Source organism: Protomyctophum bolini, assembly GCF_963924005.1.
Source record: "Protomyctophum bolini genome assembly, chromosome: 14".
NCBI classification, from domain to species: domain Eukaryota; kingdom Metazoa; phylum Chordata; class Actinopteri; order Myctophiformes; family Myctophidae; genus Protomyctophum; species Protomyctophum bolini.
This window is the reverse complement of record NC_137875.1, coordinates 41548799-41571178: the sequence shown is the minus strand read 5'-3', so window position 1 is coordinate 41571178 and position 22380 is coordinate 41548799. Positions and strand designations below refer to the sequence as shown.

Below are 22380 nucleotides of genomic sequence, written 5' to 3'. Positions count from 1 at the left end.
GGCAGACGGCTCGAGATCATCTAGTCCCCAAGGCAAGCAGGTTGATTTAGCCATGGGAGCAAGTGGAGGCGGACTAGCTACTGGGACAACGCCGAGCGGTCCAGACCCGCCATCTCAAGCACTGAAGCGAGAGCCGTCTCCGCCGCCAGGGCTAAACACTAGCACCCTGCTGCATCGGCCGCTTCCGGACCTGCCATCTCAAGCACCGAAGCGAGAGCCGTTCTCGGGGCTAGACACAAGTACCCCACTGCATCGGCCGCTTCCTCCATCGCCAGGCTACGGCGACCATCGGTCTCAGCAGCAGCAAGGAGCGTCGGCTTCATATCCAGGCTACGCTGACTCACATCCAACGCAGCAGAGAGCAGCGTTTGCTACAAGACAAGAGCAGCATGGAGCGCCTGCTTTGAGACAAGACTACGGTGACCTTCGTGTTCAGCAGCAGCATGGAGTGTTTGCTTCATCACGAGACTACGGTGACCGTCGTTCTCAGCAGCAGCATGGAGCGCCCACGTCGTCGCAAGCCTACGGTGGGGCTCGTTCGAAGCTACTATCAAGAGCGTTTGTGGGGCAACCAGACAGTAACCCTCATGGGTCTAATTCTCCGTTTGTCGCGCCACCAAGGGATGGCGGAGTGAGGCAGTCTACCACTGCGTCCATGAACGTTTCAGGTGCTTCTGCCCGTTCGATGGGGGCAGTAGCGCCGAGGTTAGCGCTTGCACCACTGAGCTTGCCCAAGTTCAGTGGGGACAGAAGGAGCTACTACCGCTGGAAGGACAACTGGAATAACCTGCAGTCTTTGGCTGAGCCATCGGGCTCTCGTGAGTTACGGTTGTTTCACCTGCTGGACAGTATTGCCGATGCAGTGAAGAACGAGCTCAGACTGTTTTATTGTCGTGATGCAGAAGACGTTTTCCGTGCTCTGGAGGATAGGTATGGAGACGTTTCGCATATCGCTGATGACATCATTATGGAGTTACAAGAATTGCCAGTGGTGCGCAGCAACCAGCCAAGGGAGGCATTACAACTAATCCAGACCGTGGAGAGGGCGTTGTGTGACCTCACAGACTTGCGTTGTGAAGATGCGATTAATAACCAGTTGGTGGTCCGAGCACTCGAGGGGAAGTTACCGCCCAGTATGCAGGAGCGGTGGCTCTTATTCCGGTGCGACGCAATGAACAATGTCACCACACGAAATCGGTTTGATAAACTATTGCAATTCCTGCGTGATCAGAAGACAGTTTTGACACAACAGGAGCAGTTACAGGCCATGAGACCGGCCTCCACCAGGGGGGGTGAGCCACAGGGCCGCAGCAAGCCGGGTGATAAAGCAGGGGACAGAGGGCAAGAGAGGCGTGCGTTCACTAAAGCAACGGTGAACGAGACCAGGAGCAACTCTTCTCAGGTTCTTTGCGGCATGTGCGGAAAGGCCGGCCATACTGGACTATATCGCTGCAAGTCGTTTCGAGATGCCAGTGCGGTGGATAAGAGGGCCCAGGCAAAAAAGGCAAAAGCTTGTTTTAAATGTCTGGATATCCATGACGGGCTGTGCAAGAGAGACTTTTTGTGTCGTAAGGACGATTGCAAGAGGGGAAATACTCCCGTGGACCACCACTACATGTTGTGCCTTAAGCCACGGGCAGATAGGAGCTCTGCACCTGAAGACACTGCAAAGGTCGGGGTTGAGGGGGATCAAGGGAGAGATCCTCGGGGACCGACAAGGCAGCAGGAGGCCATCTTTGCAAAGTTGGGCCTTACACCAGAGCAGATGGCTGGAGTTCGTGAGGCGGTGACGAACAGGGTGTCTACTGCAGTATGTGCGGGAACAGGACTCTTGGACAGTAGTGGACTAAAAGAGCACCCAGTACTCATGATGATGGTTGATGTCACGACCAAGAGAGGGGACTGGCTGGGTGCCCTAATTGATCTTGCCTCCGACACCAATTATGTCACTCACCAGGCAGCAGAGAAGCTGGGGCTATTGGGTGAGCCCGTCACGCTGATCGTGCGTGGTGTGGGTGGAATGGAGTCAAAGGTTGACACAAAGAGATACATTGTGAGCCTGAAAGTGGAGATGAAGAAGGGATCTTTGCAGGCTCACGAGATGATCTGCTATGGGCTTGACGAAATCGCCAGAATAGACTATACAGTGGACTCTGAGCGCCTGGAGAAGTTCTTTCCGGCTGTAGTCAAGCCGGGGGAACTGAGACGTCCGCAGGAAGTGCAGCTGCTGATTAGTGCCCGGGAAGGTCGTCTCGTGCCTCAACGGTTGAAGAGGTGTGGTGACCTGGTCCTCTGGGACGGTCCGTTGGGAAAGACCGTCAGCGGCGTGCATCCTGAACTGTCCGAGGGCGTGGAGGTGACTGCACGACAGGCATCGACTCATTTTGCTTGGTCTATGCGGGCAGAGGCTGTGAGAGTCGAGGCCCGGAGCAGAGTCAACCTCCCTGAGCAGAGCTGTGTGGAGGTTAAGACTGCTGCAAGCAACGCTGAGGTCATCAAGTGGCTGCAACGGGACAGTATCGACGTGGCCTGTGATCCTGTGTGCGGTCGTTGCAGGAGGTGCGCTCTTGGAGGGAAAGAGATGTCCCTGGCAGACGAGAAGGAGCTCGAGATCATTGGATTGACCGTCATAACAAGCAACGCTCACAGCGACAAGTCCCACCGGGGACTGGGATGCGAAGTATCCGTGGATCTGGTCATGAGAGGAGCTTCTCCTGTAGAGCTGGATGGAGTTTCGATGTGGCGGAGAGGCCCCAGGTTCCTGTCCCTGCCAGTGGAGAGTTGGCCCATAAAGTCAGCGACGGAGGTTGCCTCCGAGTCTAGGGAGAGCGCCAGTGTGCTGCAGAGGAAGGCGTTCACTGCTGTCGTGACTAGAGCGCAGGCATTGAAGTTGGTTGCACCATCTTCGCCGGTTGGTGGCGTGGAGTTGTCACCAGGGACAACTACAGGGTCTTCTTCGGCAACTTCCAGTGTTGGTGTGGGAAGACTTTGGGGGGCAGTCCTCGTGAGTCAGATGGACCTGATGAAATGCAGTACCTTATCTAAGCTTTGTGGTGTGGTGGGGTACGTCTGCAGAGCAGTACAGATCTGGTTACACAGCAGGACCGGCAATCACGAGTGGTGGGAGGCGAGGCTCACAATCCAGGAGGGTAAGATGGCGTACCAAGACTTATGCCTTGCTGCCCAAACTGGCATGCCCTTCCCCACAACTACTCTGAAGAGAAAAGCCTGGGTGGTGCGTACAAATCCGGCCGCTCCCTTCCAGTACACCACACTGGTTTTGTTTGGGCTTTATATGGTCAGGGACGTGGTGAAGCGACGCACCAAGAAGATGGTCTGGGGCGACCAGGGAGTCGTCCAAAGGAAGGCGGCAGTGGCTGGGACTGCCTGGGCCCTGGAGTTCAGCCCAGCAGACTCACCCCATCAGCTGGTCCCAGGTGAAGGACGGGGGGTCATGTTCATCTACCATCCTCCATAGGAACGTGAGGAGGCTGGTAGTACTGAAATCGGTGGATCAACCAAAGTTTGAGTCCTCACGAGGGTGCCCAAAAGACTTTCGCTGCTAAAAAACTTTCAGGTGTTTACTTTTTTACCTTTTTTACCCAAATGGACTTACGTTCAGCTGTTTATTTTTTACCTTTTTTACCCAAATGGACTTACGTTCAGCTGCTCTCTTTTTTACCTTTTTTACCCAAACAGACTTTTGAGTGTCTTTGTTTTGAGTTTGTTTAAAATGTGTGTATGACCTAAGTGGGAGGTTGTGTCTAAGTGGGAGGTTGTGTAGCCTACTTGGATCACGTGATCCGTAGCCTAAGTGGGAGGTGTCACGTTTTATACTGTGTGTACAGGCCCAGGTTGCCTATATATATGTTTATATAAGTATTACTGCGTGTTTCTATTCTATAGTGAAACCCTTTTCCGGTGGTTTTGAGCCCTGTACCAATTTTGTGTTTAATTTATATTTAGTTATTATTTTCTATATTAGCGTGTGCATGTGTTCATATCCCGTTATGAACATAACTTGTGGATTTAAGAGGAGTGTTTACAGCTAGGCTCCAATGCACATGCGCGAACTGCGTGGAACAAGGGTCAGTACCGTCAGTGGTCAGTTTCCGAGTGTATTTCGTCTGATCTGGATGCCTTTTGTTTTAATTACCTGCTTTAACTGCTTTAACTGCTTTTTAACTGCTACCACTGCTTTTGCTGCTACCGGGTTTGGCTTATTTACGTCACTAAACAAAGTTCAGTTTAATTTAGCTCATGTGTGTTTATGTTGTGAATGTGTGTGTGTAATAAATTTAACAAACTATAGTGATTGAGTTGCCTCGGTGGTGTTGCTTGCTAGCCTGCGGTGTATTTGCCGAGTAGTTTAACATTGTCCCAGACAGATGATCGCCTCGACGGAGGGCTAAAATTATTAGATTACGATTGAGTCTAGTGATTTCCGTACATTGAAGTAATCTTCTAAGATCCACGCTATGAAAAAGCCTCCCACTTTTGTCGGAAATGCTCGCCATTGTCTAAATCCAAATCCCCAGTATAGGCTAACCCATCTCTCATTACCAGCTTACCGAGTGGGCTTCGGAAACTGGTTGAAACCCATTTCGGGTGTTAGCATTACGTTGTGCTTTAGCCATTGAAAAATAGCAGATCTACAAGCTCATAGCGTGCCACCGAGTGGCGCGCTATGAGCTTGTAGGTCTGCTATTTTCTTTTTAAATCGAAGAACCGCTGACACAGAAACATGGCTTTTTCAGAAAACTGTCAGGATGTAGAAGACATTTTTAGAATCTGATCTCAGGTCAGAACGGGTTAGACCCTCTGGGGGCGCCAGAAGAACAGCAGATCTGAATATCAGAAGAATCACAATCAGCTGTATTATGGCTTAAGTTTGATAGGTGCAAAGAGGGTGACAATTCTATTCTGTACACCGATTGGCTGGACACAATAAGTGTGACTGTGAGGTCAAGGGTCATCCTGCGGAGATTAATCAAACAATCGATTGGGAAGATACAGCTTCACTGTGGCACCACATTGTCCTTCTATACCCAAAGACAACATGCTACCGTACGAGTTATGGATGGGGCTTGTACTGTACCTCCGAGCATTCCACAATGCACACACACAATCGTTTCTTATAATCATGCCAATCACTACATTTTGGCATATCACAATAGCATATATTGGTTTGCGATTGCTATAGCGTTTTTTTTAAAGAGCAGCAGTGGCTGGCTCTGGCTAAATGCCAGCTAATGTTCTTAAAGGGACACTTCACCCTTTTTGCAAAAAAATATATGTTAATAACGTTTAGGAGCTTTAGAACACTTTCCTGGGGGTCTTTATGTGTGTAATATGTGGTTTTAGATATTTTAGATTGTAGCAGCGAGCCCAGTGTCTCTGATGTCATGGACACTGGGCTCACTTCCTTCCTGGACTACATGTTGTCTCAGTAAGACAGCTCTCCCCCCTATCCACAAGGAGGAGCAGTGCACCAAATAATTATGGGAATTGTAGTCCAGGAAGGTAGTGAGACCAGTGTCCATGACATCAGAGACAACAGGCTCACTGCTACAATCTAAAATATCTAAAACCACATATTACACACATAAAGACCCCCAGGAAAGTGTTCTAAACGTCATTAACATATATTCTTTTGCAAAAAGGGTGAAGTGTCTCTTTAAGCCCTAATCGCCATCTCGTCATCCACAAATGCTGCAGGTCCGTACTTAACCTCCTCATTGACTCTGTGATGGATACGTAGTTTTGAGCAGGCCTGCTGGAGCTTTCGAAGGCTCATCGTGTTAAGGATAACACAATAGGCCCATTGTTTAAACATGATGACCCAGGGGGGGTGATTAACTGGCTGTCTAGAGACAACATCTGAGATCTGATTAGGCAGCTAACTGATGGACATGCTGTTGAACTTATTGCCACGCGTGTGCTGCGTGCGACCGTGCGTGCACGCGCGTGCGTGCGTGTGTCTGAAAGAATTATATACATTCCAAGGATAATTAAGTAGTACCAATTGTAGATAGGAGTCGAGTTAGATTCCAATTAAAATCACTTCATCTGTCAGACTCCATGCCTATGTTGACGAAAGCACAGAAACAACTCTTCTCATATGGTCGGATTACAGCGAAAAAACTAATTCTGACACACTGGAAGAAGGAAGAGGCTCCTGCATTTAAGCACTGGTTAAATGAAATGACTAGTACGCTTCATCTTGAGAGAAGAAGGTATTTCCTGAGAAACAGGGAGAGACAGTTTGATAAGGTTTGGCTGCCCCTTGTCCATTACCTGAGTAGAAACGATTAATAGACAGGATACCATTGATATGGTTGACTACGCCATTTTCTTTTCAGATGTTTTCCATGAGCTTTCTATCATCTTATTATATAGTATGCAATGTCACTGAGCAGTATGGGTGGGAGGGTTAAGGGATTTCTTTATCTTTTTTGTCTTTATGTTTTATTTTCTTTCATTTTGTTTCATAAAAAAAGTATTTCATATCATATAGTTTGTAATAATTTATCTGTTCAATAAAAACATATTTGACAAAAAAAAATCACTTCATAAATGTATAATATGTGTACACACTCAGTGACAGAGCCAGTACAATGTTCCATTCTGCAGTCCTCTGAATTATACTGCCATTACCATCCAAAGCATTCAGAAATAGCTCATGTTAGGAGATGGACGAACATCCTCTGAGGAGAGTTCAAAAGGAGCCAGAGGGAAGAGTCTGCGTAGCGTGGGAAAGCTCTCTATCCCGTCCGTCTGTCTGGAAATATGTAGTGAGACACTAACAATCCTAAAGTCCTTCTTTTCAATCATACTGGGTCATTTTCACAGTCCTACAGTTAAATATAGTCATCTCTGTTAAATAGAATTGCTGTTGTCACGCATAAACCTTGTATCCATCTACTTTTCTATCCCCCCCCCCCCCCCCCCCCCCCCCCCGACAGCAATGCTACGGTATATCTCTGTCATCCTTACAATACCCATAACAATCATGATCGTTTCTTCTCTTCAACGTCTGAGAATAAAATCACTAAAGTTGGTGAAATGATAACGGAACAATACTCTTTCTGTACATGGAGACTTCTCTCCAGTAGAGAAGTTTATAAAACATATTCCCACAAGTGGAAGTGTGGTGGTGACTCTGAGTTCTCAATAGACTGAGAAAGGTCTACTATTTCTTTGTTTTTAGGCTGTCCTTCGTATATATAGCCTACATGGAGAGTTCTCCTCTCCATGTACAAATGGGTGCAAATTCTGCTATGCAGCTTTGGTCTTGCTTCAAGTGGAAGAGTGTTTCTTGTCATCAGGAAACCCCAAGCCCCCCCCCCCCCCCCTCCATCATGTTATGCTTCTTCCTTCCCTCCATAATATCTAACACGCATCTCTAGAACCCACATCCCACTTCACTCTCTCCGTCTTTCTGCAGCCCTTTAAAGATAAAAGCATCAAATGACAATGATTAAGTGTGGATTAAGACTGGGCGTGGGGCGAAATCGCTCACATGACAGTGAATCAATCACAGCTATAAGGCATGGCCAATCGAACACGGCGTGCAACTGTCATTTTCACGTCTTTCTGACCACACACTTTCAAGTCCAAATGTCCACATCATTTTTTTCTCTTTGTAGGTTGCTCTCTTAGTTCACAGCCATGAATCAAGCAACACAGAACGTGTGATCTGATGACCTGGTAAAATAAACCGACGCCGACAGGCAGGCATGGTTTACCAGAATCTAAAGCAAATCTAAACAGAGATTCTTCTTTTCTTTTTTTTTGCAAGAAGTTTGTCCAAAACACAATTGTGTGGAATGGTTGTAGTGAAAAAACTACCGGTATACACCAAAAATAACGTTTGTTTAATTTAGAAAGTCGCACAGACATTAATAACGCAAAGCGTGAGAAGAAGAACCACATCTCTCTGTGTGTGTGTGTGTGTGTGTGTGTGTGTGTGTGTGTGTGTGTGTGTGTGTGTGTGTGTGTGTGTGTGTGTGTGTGTGTGTGTGTGTGTGTGCGCGCGCGGCTGCGTGCGTGTCGTCTATGTTTACGGAGGCCTGGCCGACATCTGGATGGAGGTTAGGATGCCACATCACACACTGACACACACTTACTAGCACTGACAAAAATGTTTATATTGCCATGCCTTGTGTGTGCGTGTGCGTGTGCGTGTGTGTGTGTGCGTGTGTGTGTGTGTGTGTGTGTGTGTGTGTGTGCACATGTGCAGCGTCTCGAGTTGATCTGATTTGTGTTGGGAGAGTGATTGCATTTTCCATTGCAACTCCACCAACCTACAGTAAGAGTCACTGATGCAGCACGGTTGACTGCAGCCCAAGAGACCAACCCTGGTATTTAGCAGCGTAGGTCTGTCATTAAAATAACAGTGAACTTGACCGTACACATCTACGACCAGGAATACCTCATTATTGGTTTTGGTTAGGATGGGGAGGTGACCTCCTTTGGAATATTGTTATCGTTTACGCTGGAGCTCCATGTTTGTCACTTCCTTGCAGAGCTACAGTAGACTTTCAAAACTCAAGTCGGCACAAAATCATAATGTTCACCATAGCCATAACTCTACATCCCTCTGACCCCATCAGGCTGATTACATGAATCTTAAACGCTCAACGTGAACTCACTGGCAGGACTAATGTCTCATCTTAACATCACGGTAGGCCTGAAAATAATACACGCGTTTTAAAAACGTGGTTTAGGTTACCTGGTAGTAGCTTTTAATCTGTCTGATGAGAATAGTGAGGTTCTGGATGCGCAGCGTGGGATCATTGTTTACTTTCTTGTTGGTCCTCTGAACGCTGGCTTTTGGATTTCTGAAAAAGAATTAAGACAGAATATTGTTAACAAAACTGTTTTGTGACGCAGCATAGAGAAAATGGATATGAACAGTTCTGAATTCATGCTGTATTTCTAGATGGCATACTGTACATCCGTCAGTGCTATATCAATACAGTTACAGTCACCAGCAGGGTTTCTGGGAGGGATGGAGATCATGGTACAAGGTATACTGCCACTGTGGAAGTCTCTGGCAAATGGCAATCACGTTCCACGTAGGAAAGAATATATTTTCACCCGAAGTGAGCAAATCCTACTGGTTGGATTGGCCACAAAACCCAGGCTGCATGCGCACCGGCATGAAAGGCAATAAAACGCTATGCACACCCCCTTAAATTTGACCCGAGATCAGATTCTAAAAATGTCTTCTACAACCTGACAGTTTTCTGAGAAAGCTATGTTTCTATGTGAAGTTGGTGGCACGCTATGAGCTTGTAGATCTGCTATTTTTCTATAGCTAAAGCATGACATGATGCTTGAAACACCAAAAGGGGTTCCCGCCCCAAAATGATTTCAAATGGCATGTTCATTCATTGTCCACACATCCCAGGTCGGATTGTGCCACCCTAAAGATGCCATGTCATACCCCCACAGCAGTTCATTGGAGACACCATGTATCTTATGGAGGCCTATACCACACTGGAGGCCGCACTCAAAGTGACTACTGGCCAATTATCTACTGGCCAATTACTACTGGCCAATTATCCACTAGCCAAATATCACAGCACGTCTTTTCTGGGACTTGTAAAGTGATGTCACTGAGGAGGAAGTGGTGATTCTGACAAGTCCTGGAAAAGACACGCTTGACGCGTGATTGGCCAGTAGTGGACGGCCTCCATAAGACACACACGCCCCAGAGCTGGAGGAGGCGTCTAACCTTTCTAAAGGCCTATTCATAGTCTGGAATTCACGGTGGTGAGGTGACCACCACCGCTCCGGTGGTGAGGTGACCACCACCGCTCCGGTGGCGAGGTGACCACCACCGCTCCGGTGGCGAGGTGACCACCACCGCTCCGGTGGTGAGGTGACCACCACCGCTCCGGTGGCGAGCTGACCACCTGGAGCTGAAATAACGTTGAGCGGTGGTGGTGGTGAGTAAAAACAGAGAGAAGGGCTGGAGCGGTGGGCGGTGGTTTGCTCTTCACCGCGGCTCGTGACGTCATGTTGTAGTAGTTCGGTGGTCACCTCACCACCGAAAATCCAGACTATGTATGTATGAGCCTTGAGTCTATGGCAAAACCGACCAAACATGGCCTTCCACAATCCACACACACACACACGCCCATGCCAAAAATGGACAAAACGCAGCATGGCACACCCATACGCCAATGCGGAAAAACAGCCTAAACACGATGGCACGCCACGTCCATATACAGCCTATGCCCATGTGCATCCGTCAACGTCCCTAAAGAACCAAGCACTCCTGTTCTCCATGTCCCCTATTCCCCGACCCCAACCATGCGGTATATACGGTATACTAGTGTGTACGCCATACATTTTCTGCGCAAAAACAAAATGTTGCTCACTCCAGGACAGATCTAGGTTGGATGTTCTCCAGCACTGGAAATAGTAACTGTCACAGTACAGTCAGTCTCCAGATGGCAACACCATGACCACCATTTTCTATCCAGAGTAAATAACGTCATAATATTATTTGGTATGTCCGTTAGTAAGTCTGCATGTAAAAAGAAAAAACAACTGCAAGGCGCAAAAAGCTCCAAAAACAAGGCGAAAGCACGCGGGTGGCCCCGGTAAAAAAAAAGAAAGAGGTACATTTCAAGCACCTGGCAAAAAAAACATGCCGTATTTTCTTCAATAGACACGATGGCATCTGTACCGTCATTCATACACGTACTGTACATATTTGTATGCCTATTTAACATGGGCAATGCCAGATCCATTGCTAGTGCATGACTGCATGTAGATTTATATTCCTAAAACGGCTAGTTCCAATACTTGATTCCGATTGGCTGGCTTTCGTTGGAAATCTCACGATTATCCACACCCGATAATCCACACTTCCTGTCTCTACACAAAAAAAGGTGGTGCCCTCAGAGGCAAAAAAAAAATGAAAAGAAATGAATGTTTTGTTTTTACCAAATGGGTTCCCATAATGATTATCTCATAACCAGAAAGCATACAGGAAGCACAACGAGATTGCACCATTCAGTGGTGATATTGTACAGAAGTACATTCCAAATGTTATTTGGAACCAGCTTGAATAAAAATGGAACTGAACTGTGTACTTCAATCACTTAACCCATTTAGGCCTGACTTCGAAATTAAAAAATGTATTTTTTTCTGAAAAACCTCATGTTTCTATATCAGTGGTTCTCAATATTTCATGTCAAGGACCCCAAACATTATATGTAATTGGCCACCGACCATCATCGGAAAATAGTCCCCCCCCCCCCAGAAGCAAAGAATTGAGTTAAAAACGTTTGCTCTGAAAGAATATACAGTATATTAGCAGACCTACAAGCTCGTAGCGCGGCACGAGCTTGTAGATCTGCTATTTTTCAATAGCTAAATTATAACATAATGTTTAAAACACCAAAAGGGTTTTCCCGCCCCCAAAATGGGTTAACCAATATACTAAGTTTACCAGAATCCCTCTATTTTAGAGTATTTTCAGTTTTCATGCTTCATGAGACATCTTTGCTGAGCGCTGCGACCTGATGTGAGCCTTGTAGATCAGGTCTTTTCTGCCAAGGTTTTCCCCAGGCCAGAATACGTGATGGCCTGCTGGGATTTAAACGGTTAATAGATAGCTTGATTTGGTGGTGCATGAATAAACTCTGTGCTGGGTCCCATCTAACCCGAGACATCCAAAAGGTCGAAATTCAGTAAATATAGATGCATCAAACATGAAAGTACATAATAATAATAATGATAATAATGAATTGCATCCCGATCCTGACGGCCTTCACTGCATGTCACCCCCCCCCCCCATCACAGCCCGCTGGAAAGAACCTGGATGAATATGATCTCCTATTTGTACCGGTTTGTCAGATTCAGAGAGATGTCCTCCTACTAGAACATTGTACTGTATAACTGCATCGCCCTAGGTGTCTCTGGGGAGTGTGGCGTGACTACTGATGCCGTTGCGCGGGTGTCAACATGTTGTACTGAGCCCTGCAGTGAGACATTCCAAAATGCACACATCACAATCTCTCCACTCTCTCCTATCCAAAGCAATCCGGGCAGACATATTTACTGCATGCAAGTGACTAAGTGTGTATCCATTGCAAACCTTTCTTATTCTTGCTGTATTGATATTCCAATGATAAAATAGCTTTGCCTAATGTTGTGACCCGACTGCGATTCTTCCTCTTCCTGCTTCTATTTCCATCTGGTTCCGTTTTCGGCGACTCCTGCCGACTGTAATATGCTAACGGCATTCATACTGTACATACAGTACATACATTTGGCCTTTCCTCTTCAGCAACCTTCTCCCAGTGTACCCCGTCCCCGCATCGTTCCTTTCCTCTTCAGCAACCTTCTCCCAGTGTACCCCGTCCCCGCATCGTTCCTTTCCTCTTCAGCAACCTTCTCCCAGTGTACCCCGTCCCCGCATCGTTCCTTTCCTCTTCAGCAACCTTCTCCCAGTGTACCCCGTCCCCGCATCGTTCCTTTCCTCTTCAGCAACCTTCTCCCAGTGTACCCCGTCCCCGCATCGTTCCTTTCCTCTTCAGCAACCTTCTCCCAGTGTACCCCGTCCCCGCATCGTTCCTTTCCTCTTCAGCAACCTTCTCCCAGTGTACCCCGTCCCCGCATCGTTCCTTTCCTCTTCAGCAACCTTCTCCCAGTGTACCCCGTCCCCACATCGTTCCTTTCCTCTTCAGCAACCTTCTCCCAGTGTACCCCGTCCCCGCATCGTTCCTTTCCTCTTCAGCAACCTTCTCCCAGTGTACCCCGTCCCCGCATCGTTCCTTTCCTCTTCAGCAACCTTCTCCCAGTGTACCCCGTCCCCGCATCGTTCCTTTCCACACGTCCAAAGAAGAAACCATCTCAACTTTATAGTCATTTCTGATCCTGTCCTCCCTCGTCACTCCTAATAATTGACTGTTATTAACCAGTGCAAAGGGACATTGGCCCGGGCCGTGGCTCAGCGGTCCAGGCACCTTGGCTGGTAACCCAGTCTGGCAGTGTGGCCGCGGGTTCGACTCCCGATCCCGACGGCCTTTACTGCATGTGTCGTTCCCCCCCCCCCCCCCCCCCCATCTCTCTCCCCATTTCCTGTCAGCCTTACTGTCTGTCCCTCCATAAAAAATATATGCCTTGATGGGGGAATGTTGTGATAAGTGAACCACTTACACTCGTTTCATACACCACCGATGCTCTGCAAACACAGCCAATCGATCAACAAGCTCACAACGAGTCACCGTTAACATACTGCACGATGGAGTAGCCTATGAATTAAGCATAGAGACCCTAAACGTCTGCCTGTAATGACGACGTGCCCCCAACGAGACGAACACCAGGGCTAAATGTATATAGCTAAAGGTTGTGGTTGAGCGTCTTCAGAGAGTTAAGTGCAATAGTGGTCATTCAAAGTCAAACTAACCAATAAGGCTGCAATGGCCTGTGATCATCTCCTTACTGAACGGGCCCATTATGGAAACGAGCACAGTGGCCTATTCAGTACCACGTCTAGTGTCTAGGGCAGTGGTTCCCAAACCTTTTAGCCCGTGACCCAAAACAGAGATAAGATAAATTCGCCTGGGAACCCAAACTAGTGAAAATAGCCGATCTACAAGCTCACAACGCGTCGCTTTGTGCCTAAGGGGGCGGGGACCCACGACAATGTGTCTGCGACCCACCAACGGGTCCCGACGCAGTGTTGGGGAAACGGTGGTCTAGGATTGGGAATGGATGCTAGAGTCTGAATTCATTTTCACTCAGTAGGACCATCTGAAAAAGAACGGTCGTGTAAACTAATTTAAACTTTTAATTACCGGTAGATGCATTTGTTTATCTCGTCTATCCTTGTTTTATATTGTGTTTTTGTGCTGACATATTATACATCATGATGTCCATGCATACGTATTCTGTCGATGTTGTTTTTGCTCGTGTTTTTGATTTGTTTACATGTTGAAAAAAAATCCAAATAAAGTACTGATCATAAAAAGGAAAGTTACTAGTATATTTCTACAGTCACTTTCCCATTTTTAAGGGTTTTTTTGTCAAATCACTTGGTATTTTTTGGTCACCCTGATGGGTGGAAATCCTGCTTTATTGTATGTATCTTTCTTACAAGACACATCCAATGAGTCCGACCTATATATCATGGTCATTTAACTCATGGGGGGAGGGAATCTTACACTGTGTGTGTGTGTGTGTGCGTGTGCGTGTGAGTGTGAGTGTGAGTGTGTGTGTGTGTGTGTGTGTGTGTGCGCGCAAGCATGCATGCGGTGTGTAGGGCAGGTGCAGCCATGCGTGCGTGCCTATAGCGTGTCTGCATCTGTGCTCTAGCACTATATGGTATGTTTGACAACACCTTTAGGTTTCTCTCAGGACCAGATAACCCTGCAGCCATCTACATGGAATCCATTGGAACTATAGATGCATTGCCTATAGCAACAGATCGAATAACTCAAGTCTTAATAAAACAATAAAGCTAATAATTGATTTTTTTTTATACCGTTGAGAATGAGTTGAACACACACACAAACACACACACACGCACGCACGCACGTACGCACGCAGGGGGTCTGATTTAACCCCTCAATTAAAAAGCTAAAAGGGGGCTGTAATCCTGACAGGATGAGGGCTAAAAGCGTGAAAGAATGAGACTGAGAGAGACGAGTTAGCCATTCACACGGCCGCATTGCTATGCAGCAAGGGAGCCAATAGCATGGCTGCATGCCGGCCCGCCGCACAAGAAAACACAGCCATAAGAAGAACAACACAATCTAATCCTTCACCTCCCATTGGCTACGTCTCGCTCATTTTCCCTCAACATAAACACACGCGCGCGCACAGAGCACACGACACTTTCCTTTCAGACACCAAATTGCTATTGCTTCAGGAAAAAACTGCAGCTCTTCAAGGTCACGACACGTCACAAGTAACGTGGCAAATATTCTGCCCCCGGGAAAAGGATGCTGGGTTATAAGCATTTAAGAATTGCTGTACAACAAGCAATGTAATGATGATATATATGATATGATAATACTATATAGACAGAGTCAGCTTGTAAACCAGAGAGAGAGCCAGACACACACACAGACAATTAGTCAGCAACGGCAGTCAGTCAGACAGTGCTGTCATCCATAGTCAATGCAAGCTACTATACAGAGGCCCGCGGCTAAAAAAGGGGCGTTTCTCTTGTCCTCGATTGGCTGGACTGAGTAAAAGCGTCGCACTAACCTATATATGACAGGGTACATTAGGGTCAGCTTGCGTGCCCAGGCGCGCACACGCACACACAATAAGGGAGCATGTTTGGCCACGCGTTAGGGATAGAGAGGCTGCAAGCCATGCTGTCCAAACATAGCAGGGGGTGGAGTGGGTTTGAGTGTGAGATTGTGTGTGTGTGCGTGCGTGCGTGCGTGCACGCGTAAGTGCGCGCGTGTTTCCGAGATGAAAACGGCCGAATAGCAGAGAGGAATGTGGGGATTGTTGGGAGACCTGTAATTCACACAAAGATAGACCCGCAAATGGCTGAGAGCAAGACGACCACGTGTGGTATCCGTGCGTCCTCTCCAGTCACCAGAACTTTATCTGCAGATTTTAATCTGATGATTTTCCTGGGGTTTTTTTTTCTCCATAGATATATTTGGGATTTGCACGTCTTCCAAACGCTCTGATGAATTGAAAATGGAGGACCCCGATGTAAACATGCCTTAGTGCTTTTCATGGTTCCGTCCTCAAAGTAGCAGTGTTTGTGTTTCATTTTGAAATATGCTGTGAAATAAAAAATGTCAATCAATCAATAAGCCGTAACCAGTACCGTTAACACCCCGAGCGCACACGGGACAATGTTCTCCGCCCTTTCAATTAGTATAACACCCAGCGCGGGACGGATATTATCGATGTCAAAACCGATCGCATCGCTCAACAGGCTGGGAGCGTCTGGGCTACATCTAGCTGCTTCAGCCACATCCGGGATGACATCCAGTCAAAGTGCTCCGCTGGCTATAAATCGCCGGGTGCTATATGATTGAATGGATTTAAATAACCCTGGGCGTTCGGGGGTTTTAAGATCGTCTCAGGCGAACATCATTCTTTTGAGTCCGTAACTTACTGCACATGCATGACAAAGCAGTTTAGATAAGAGGTCCTATGGGGTCATACGCATAATCACATGCAAGTCGAGATCGAATTACATCATCGATTCTCAACATGGGGGTCGGGGACCGAATTTGGGGTCCAAAATAAAATGGCCGTCCCGAACACTCGTTCCTTGCCCGTGTGTAGATGAGGTGTAAAAAACGGCTGGATTTCAAATGTGAAAACATGATAAACCACATCACCCTTTTCAGCTGACAACAACTTAACTTGAGCTTAATGTTTGACCTTGAGCTTAATGTTTGATTCTTTGACGTTAAAAGACTGGGGGTCCACAAGGCCGAGGCAGAGAGAGAGAGAGAGAGAGAGAGAGAGAGAGAGAGAGAGAGAGAGAGAGAGAGAGCAGCACAGCAGACAGTAGCTGCTGCTTCTCTCAAGCTGCGGAATCCCAAATAGGTCTGTTGTAAATACCTATAGTCCCATGTAGAAAAGACAACAAAGACACCAGCATGCTGCTCAAAGAAAACAGTAGGAGATATAGGAGGAGTGGGGTGGGCTATGGAGGTAAGGAATGGACGGATAGAACAAGAGATTGGGAGGAATAAGATTAGAACGGTGGTTAAAACCCATTTTGACCCGAGTTCAGATTCTAAAAATGTCTTCTACATCCTGACAGTTTTCTGAAAAAGCGATTTTTCAAAAATAGCAGACCTACAAGCTCGTAGCTTGTAGACTGTGAGCTTGTAGATCTGCTATTTTCCAATAGCTAAAGCATAACATAATGCTAACACCAAAAGGAGGCAAGAATTGAACCAAATAAAATGGGACCATAAGGCTGCATTTGGTTCCATTTGTACACAAACAGAGTTAGGATTATAGTGCAGATTGGGGGGGTCCCACACATTAAAAAGGATTACATTTGGAGTCTGTGCATATCAATGTATATCAAACTGGGGGTCCCTTGGATTTAAAACATTTGAGAACCACTGAGATAGAGGACAAAACACAGCCGCGTGAAAGAGATGCACGGGTGAAGAGATGAAGAATGCCGACTGGGAACGAAGTGAAAGATGGAGAGAAAAGAGGACGGGAGAGGTGCAGGAGGTGACACGAGGAGCAGAAAGAGTCACACGACAAATAATACAAAAATATATATAAAACAGCTCATAATGCCAATTGCGTTGCTATATATCCGACTTGTGAACTGACTGGCTATTTTCACTATTTTGGAAATGAAACCAACTAGACCGGGGACGTCTGTCTGAACTCTGAACTCTCCCGGGGCAATGCAAGTATAGGGAACAATGCCGGTTGGGAATGCCGTTCATGCAAACCCTGTTGTGCTCGTTGTACATCTTGTCAGAGTACCCGTTGTACCCGTTCTCAGAGTACCCATGGCGATGACCACTAACATAATGACCTATCGTAGTATCGTATCTATCTAACTAAATATGGAAATACAGTCGTCGGCATAATATCGTCCCATATTTGTGGGATCTCGATTGCAGAGCTGATGATCAGATCCATCATGTGACATCAGTCATCTATGGCATATCAATAGAGCACCGAAGTCCTGACGTAACTCGCTCATCCCGACGATTCCCCTGGTTCGCGGAAGTAATTTCTCTATGGAGAATAACATGGGGTGATCTTAATATCGTCTACTATAAGCGTTGTGGTCCAAAAATAAACAAGCTGTCTCGGCGTTATTGTCAGGGAGGTGTCTCTGTATCGTTTGCAACAGTCAGTCACTCATATATGATACAGTCTGCTTCTAGCGAAAATCTAACTAATTCAGAAGCAGTAACATTAGCGTTTTCTCTCAGTCAGTTGATTCTTCATATCCATATGAGTGAAGCGGCCGGGGTGACATGTTTATTTTTCAAACACAGTTGTTATATGAGGCGATCTAAAATCGCTTCAATGGGGATTTCAATGCAACTAAACAAATACATGAACCTGGGGACTGACGCCCTCTACTGAAAGTGACGTCAGACTTCGCTGCTCTATGGCGTATCCTACAATCCTCTTAATTAATTAATATGATATGATGATTCATTCAACCTCTTAATTTGCGCCTGTTCCTACCTCCGTGTCTATCAGAGCCATGGTGTCTATGACGTGGGTGGCCAAGTCATAGACCGTGACGTATGCGGAAGTTCCCTTCACGCCTAAAGCTGTGCCTGTGCTCTGACATCACTCACTTTACCTCCGGGTTTTCAACCCAGCTTTTGCCGTTGCCGTTTTTACAGCCTAGTCTGTCCGACCGTCTATTTCTCTTCTAAAGAGTTAATATTGTAGCGCAGGGCTCCAGCGTGCGACTTAATAGGTCGCATATGATACTTCATTTCTTTAACGTGCGAGTTAAAATTTAACGAGGTCGCACAGGTGCGACTTGCTGGAAGGATGAGTGGTGGGGGAAAAAAACCATCCGCAGTGCTTGACCGTTCCATTGATAAAAACATTGGACGTTGGCCTGACGCCCCGGTGTTCAAAGAACGATCGTTCACGAAAACCCACCAATAAGCGCTTCAGACTTGGATGCTCAGAGCGGCGCGATTACATACAAAGTCAATGCAAAGACGAGAATTGCGCAAACGGGCGCAGCGCGACCTGCCGCGGTACAAACTGGACGAACCGAGGCGGATATATATATTCAGGTCTGAACGCAGCTTATCCGACACAAATGAACTAATCTTTCTCAGCTGTACAATTTCACTGGAGCGCAGCGCGCATATCTAACTGCATGATGATCAGTCATGATCTACACAGACAGCCGACTCCCGACCATAGACCGTAAGCTCCCGACCCAAACAATGAGTGAGGAGGTAAACTTGTTGTTTGATTAAAAATATAATGTGCCACGAAAAATAGCTTCCAAAGCTTGTTATGTTTGAATCGAGGAGGTAGCCTGTGTCCATACATGATGATCGGCCAACAAAAGACATTAATCTCCCTCCCAGTGAGTGAAGAGCACTGATGCCTGATTTATTCTTCGTCGTACAAAGTGTGTGCTGAAAATGGCTGATCTACAAGCTCACAACGCGTCGCTTCCGCGACATGTTCAGAAAGTATTTATTTAAAGACGTTTACGCTGCGGACAAAGCCAACTCTTGTCGTGACAAATCATGACAATAAACACAATGTTTTGGGCCAAACAAATAATTAGAAAGTAGGAAAAAACGGCAGGTTACAACACTTTTTTTGTTGTTTTTCTTCTTATAAATTATTTGATCGGCCCAAAACATTGTGTTCATTGTCATGATTTTTCACGATCCGAGTTGGCTTTGTCCGCGGCGTAACCGTCTTTAAATAAATACTTTAGGAAACGCCTATGGAGAAAATGAATGGAGAAACATTTCCTGGGCCACTCGTTGTTCTGAAAGGGGGCGGGACTGCGACGCTCTATAGGAGCCACATTACAAAAACAGAACAAAACTGACCCGAGATCAGATTCTAAAAATGTCCGTTTGAAAATGACAGTTTTCTGAAAAAGCTATGTTTCTATGTCAGTCGTTCTTCGATTTTCTTTTCCAAAAATAGCAGACCTACAAGCTCGTAGCGCGGCACTCGGTGCCGCGCTATGAGCTTGTAGATCTGCTATTTTTCAATAGCTAAAGCATAACACCAAAAGGGGTTCCCGCCCCAAAAGGGGTTTAAGTACATGTATGACATGAGGGTCACCTCAATGGCACGGAGAGACCATCGTTATGGTCCTTTACATGCGAGTTCCAGATAGTTCCATCCAGGGCAGAGGTTTAGTCTCCCCCATGGTAGCGCTAATAGACAGTAGATACAGAATGTCCGTTCCCTCTGCTATTGCTTTTTTAAAGAAACTATAACCACTGGAGGTCATCGTGTCTCCCATAATTCATTGTGACAGTGAGGGAGATAGGGATCTGGTATCGTGTATGATGTATTGTAGGGTATGTATTGTGTTTGTCTACCGTCTGTAAAGCCCCTCTTCTCTGGGACATTCAACTTTTTTTTACCTTACATCAGCAAAATGTAGCTTCTAAAACATAAAATGGGTGACAGAAATGTTGTCACCCGTTTATGTTTAAAACCCATTTAGGCCACAAAGAAAAAAAAACTGTCTTCAGAAAGTATATATATATTCAAAGATTTGTGCCGCATTTTCACAGGTTTTTCAAAAATAGCAGACCTATACGAGCTCGTAGCGCGCCACTCGGTGGCGTGCTATGAGCTTGTAGATCTGCTATTTTTCAATAGCTAAAGTATAACATAATGCTTATAGTTAAAACACCAAAAGGGGTTCCCGTCCAGAATGGGTTAGAACTAAGCTACATTTTTACATTGCCATTTGTTTTCTGTGTAGTTGTCCATTCATCTGTATGTGAACAACATTTTCAACTTGACACTGAAATGCATCTTCCTGAAGCTGAACAAAAAAGGGAATATGCTTTTACCAACAGCTTATGCTGAACAATACATGTGTTGGCTTAGTTGATTTGTTTTAAATAAATTGCTTCATCTATACAGTATATCATTAGTGTGAATCTGGAGTTTTCCTTCCGTGTATGCAAAAGGCTCAACCAAAGGGACAATTAACAAACAAAACAGGACAACAAAACGTTAAAACAGACCTTCGTAACAAGCCATGCTTTCCTCTACATAGGAATGTCTCTAGTTCTGAAGGAGCCCTGCATTATCAGAGGGCAGTTGCTCTTAAGTTCAAACCCAATCTCATAGAAAGTGTGTGCAGGGCTTTTCTCATAACCTCTTTTTGATAAACCACCACCCAGGATACATTTAATCCAGATCTGATGAATTGCTTTTTTTCTAAAATGCACAATGGCCGTTATGAGTCTAGAGTTACACCGGCGTTTCTGAGTGACCGTACACACAAAAAAAGGTCAGGGGATTTTGACAGAAGAGCGGAGAATTAGCCAGACACTTTTCACTCATACCAGAAACTTAATTGCATCCCCTCGTGCTGGAAACCAATTGTCTCGACAGTGTTGGGGGAGGCAACCTAATTGGCTAGGTTGGGTTTGTCATGGGGGGGGGGGGTGGGGGTGGGTAGTAGTAGTGCCATCTGGGTCACAGCAAACCGTTAGATAATCCTGGAGTCTCCCCGTTCCCTGCTGTTTCTCGGACAACTGATGCCAAGTCTGTCCGTCTCAGGTCTGTCAGTGGCTCCGATAGAGCCAGAGAGACATTCATGATGCACAACCCTATAGAACACATGGCCCACACACAACATCCCCTCCCCTGCTAGTCAATGAACGAAAGTAAGTGTGTGTGTGTGTGTGTGTGTGTGTGTGTGTGTGTGTGTGTGTGTGTGTGTGTGTGTGTATGTCTCTCTGGGGGGGGAAATGCCTATGTCTTAGCCACAGACATTATTGTTAATGAATGGCATCAATAGAAAAACTTTTTTCAAGGAATTAAGTGCAGTTGGCACCTTCATTTTATTTTAAGGTCAAGACCACTTTGGTAGAGGTTTGGTTAACTTGTGTAGTTCAGAATTCAGACAATATGGAACATCACCAAACCCAGTTGCCTATGGGGTGTTTTATATATATATAGTATAGTATAATGTGTGTGTGTGTGTGTGTGTGTGTGTGTGTGTGTGCGTGCGCGTGTGCGTGTGCGTGTGTGTGTGTGTGTGTGTGTGATTTTGCCATTTTTATTAGGAAGAAACCCTGGAATGGATATGTGGAACCGGATCCAGATCTCAGGAAGTTAACATTTTTATTAAAAGAATATATATTATAAAACATGTTTTGGGTTTGGTGGTGTTCTATAATCTATATTGTCTGAATCAACATGTTAAGAGTGACTTTGAGAGCCGTTTCAGCATAGGACCTACAATGTAAGTCAATGAGGAGCATATTTTGAATGATCAATTTCTAATCAATGGCACAATTATTGTTGTATTCCTTGTCCACACATTTGGAGTTACATTATGGCAAGGTAAATATACAACTCAAAGTGGTCTTGCCCTTTAAAGAAGACCATATCGATCTGAAGAAGCTTGGTGGCAACTATCACAACAGACACAATCTACGATAGTGTGGTTTGAAAACGAGTGTGTTGCATGGCGTGCACAATGCACGCCGTGCATGCGTTGGAATGAGTGCGATTTTACAGTTCAACTCCTCAAAGTGGAGATTTAAAAACATGGCCTCAAGTTTCTAAGCTGTTTTTAATTACACCGAGCTGGAGAGTTATTTCAATGCTGCTGCGTTCACTTGTGTCTTGATGTTGTAGGTGTACAACCACAGCATGCTGCTTTCATTCTAACATGGATAGGGTGAC

At 46.0% G+C, this 22380-nt stretch overlaps 2 protein-coding genes across 5 annotated transcripts in view; one reads left to right on the top strand and one right to left on the bottom strand.

The window, feature by feature from the left end:
• LOC308328078 (attractin-like protein 1) overlaps positions 1–22380 on the top strand; it is a 307756-nt gene that overhangs the window by 156403 nt on the left and 128973 nt on the right. The window lies entirely within an intron of this gene.
• Positions 1–22380, bottom strand: part of LOC308328083 (girdin-like) — a 94037-nt gene that overhangs the window by 66077 nt on the left and 5580 nt on the right. For all 3 annotated transcript variants that reach the window (XM_080781775.1, XM_080781774.1, XM_080781773.1), the window contains exon 3: positions 8735–8843. In XM_080781775.1, the coding sequence (XP_080637901.1) occupies positions 8735–8843 (109 nt within the window). The remainder of the gene's footprint in view (positions 1–8734; positions 8844–22380) is intronic.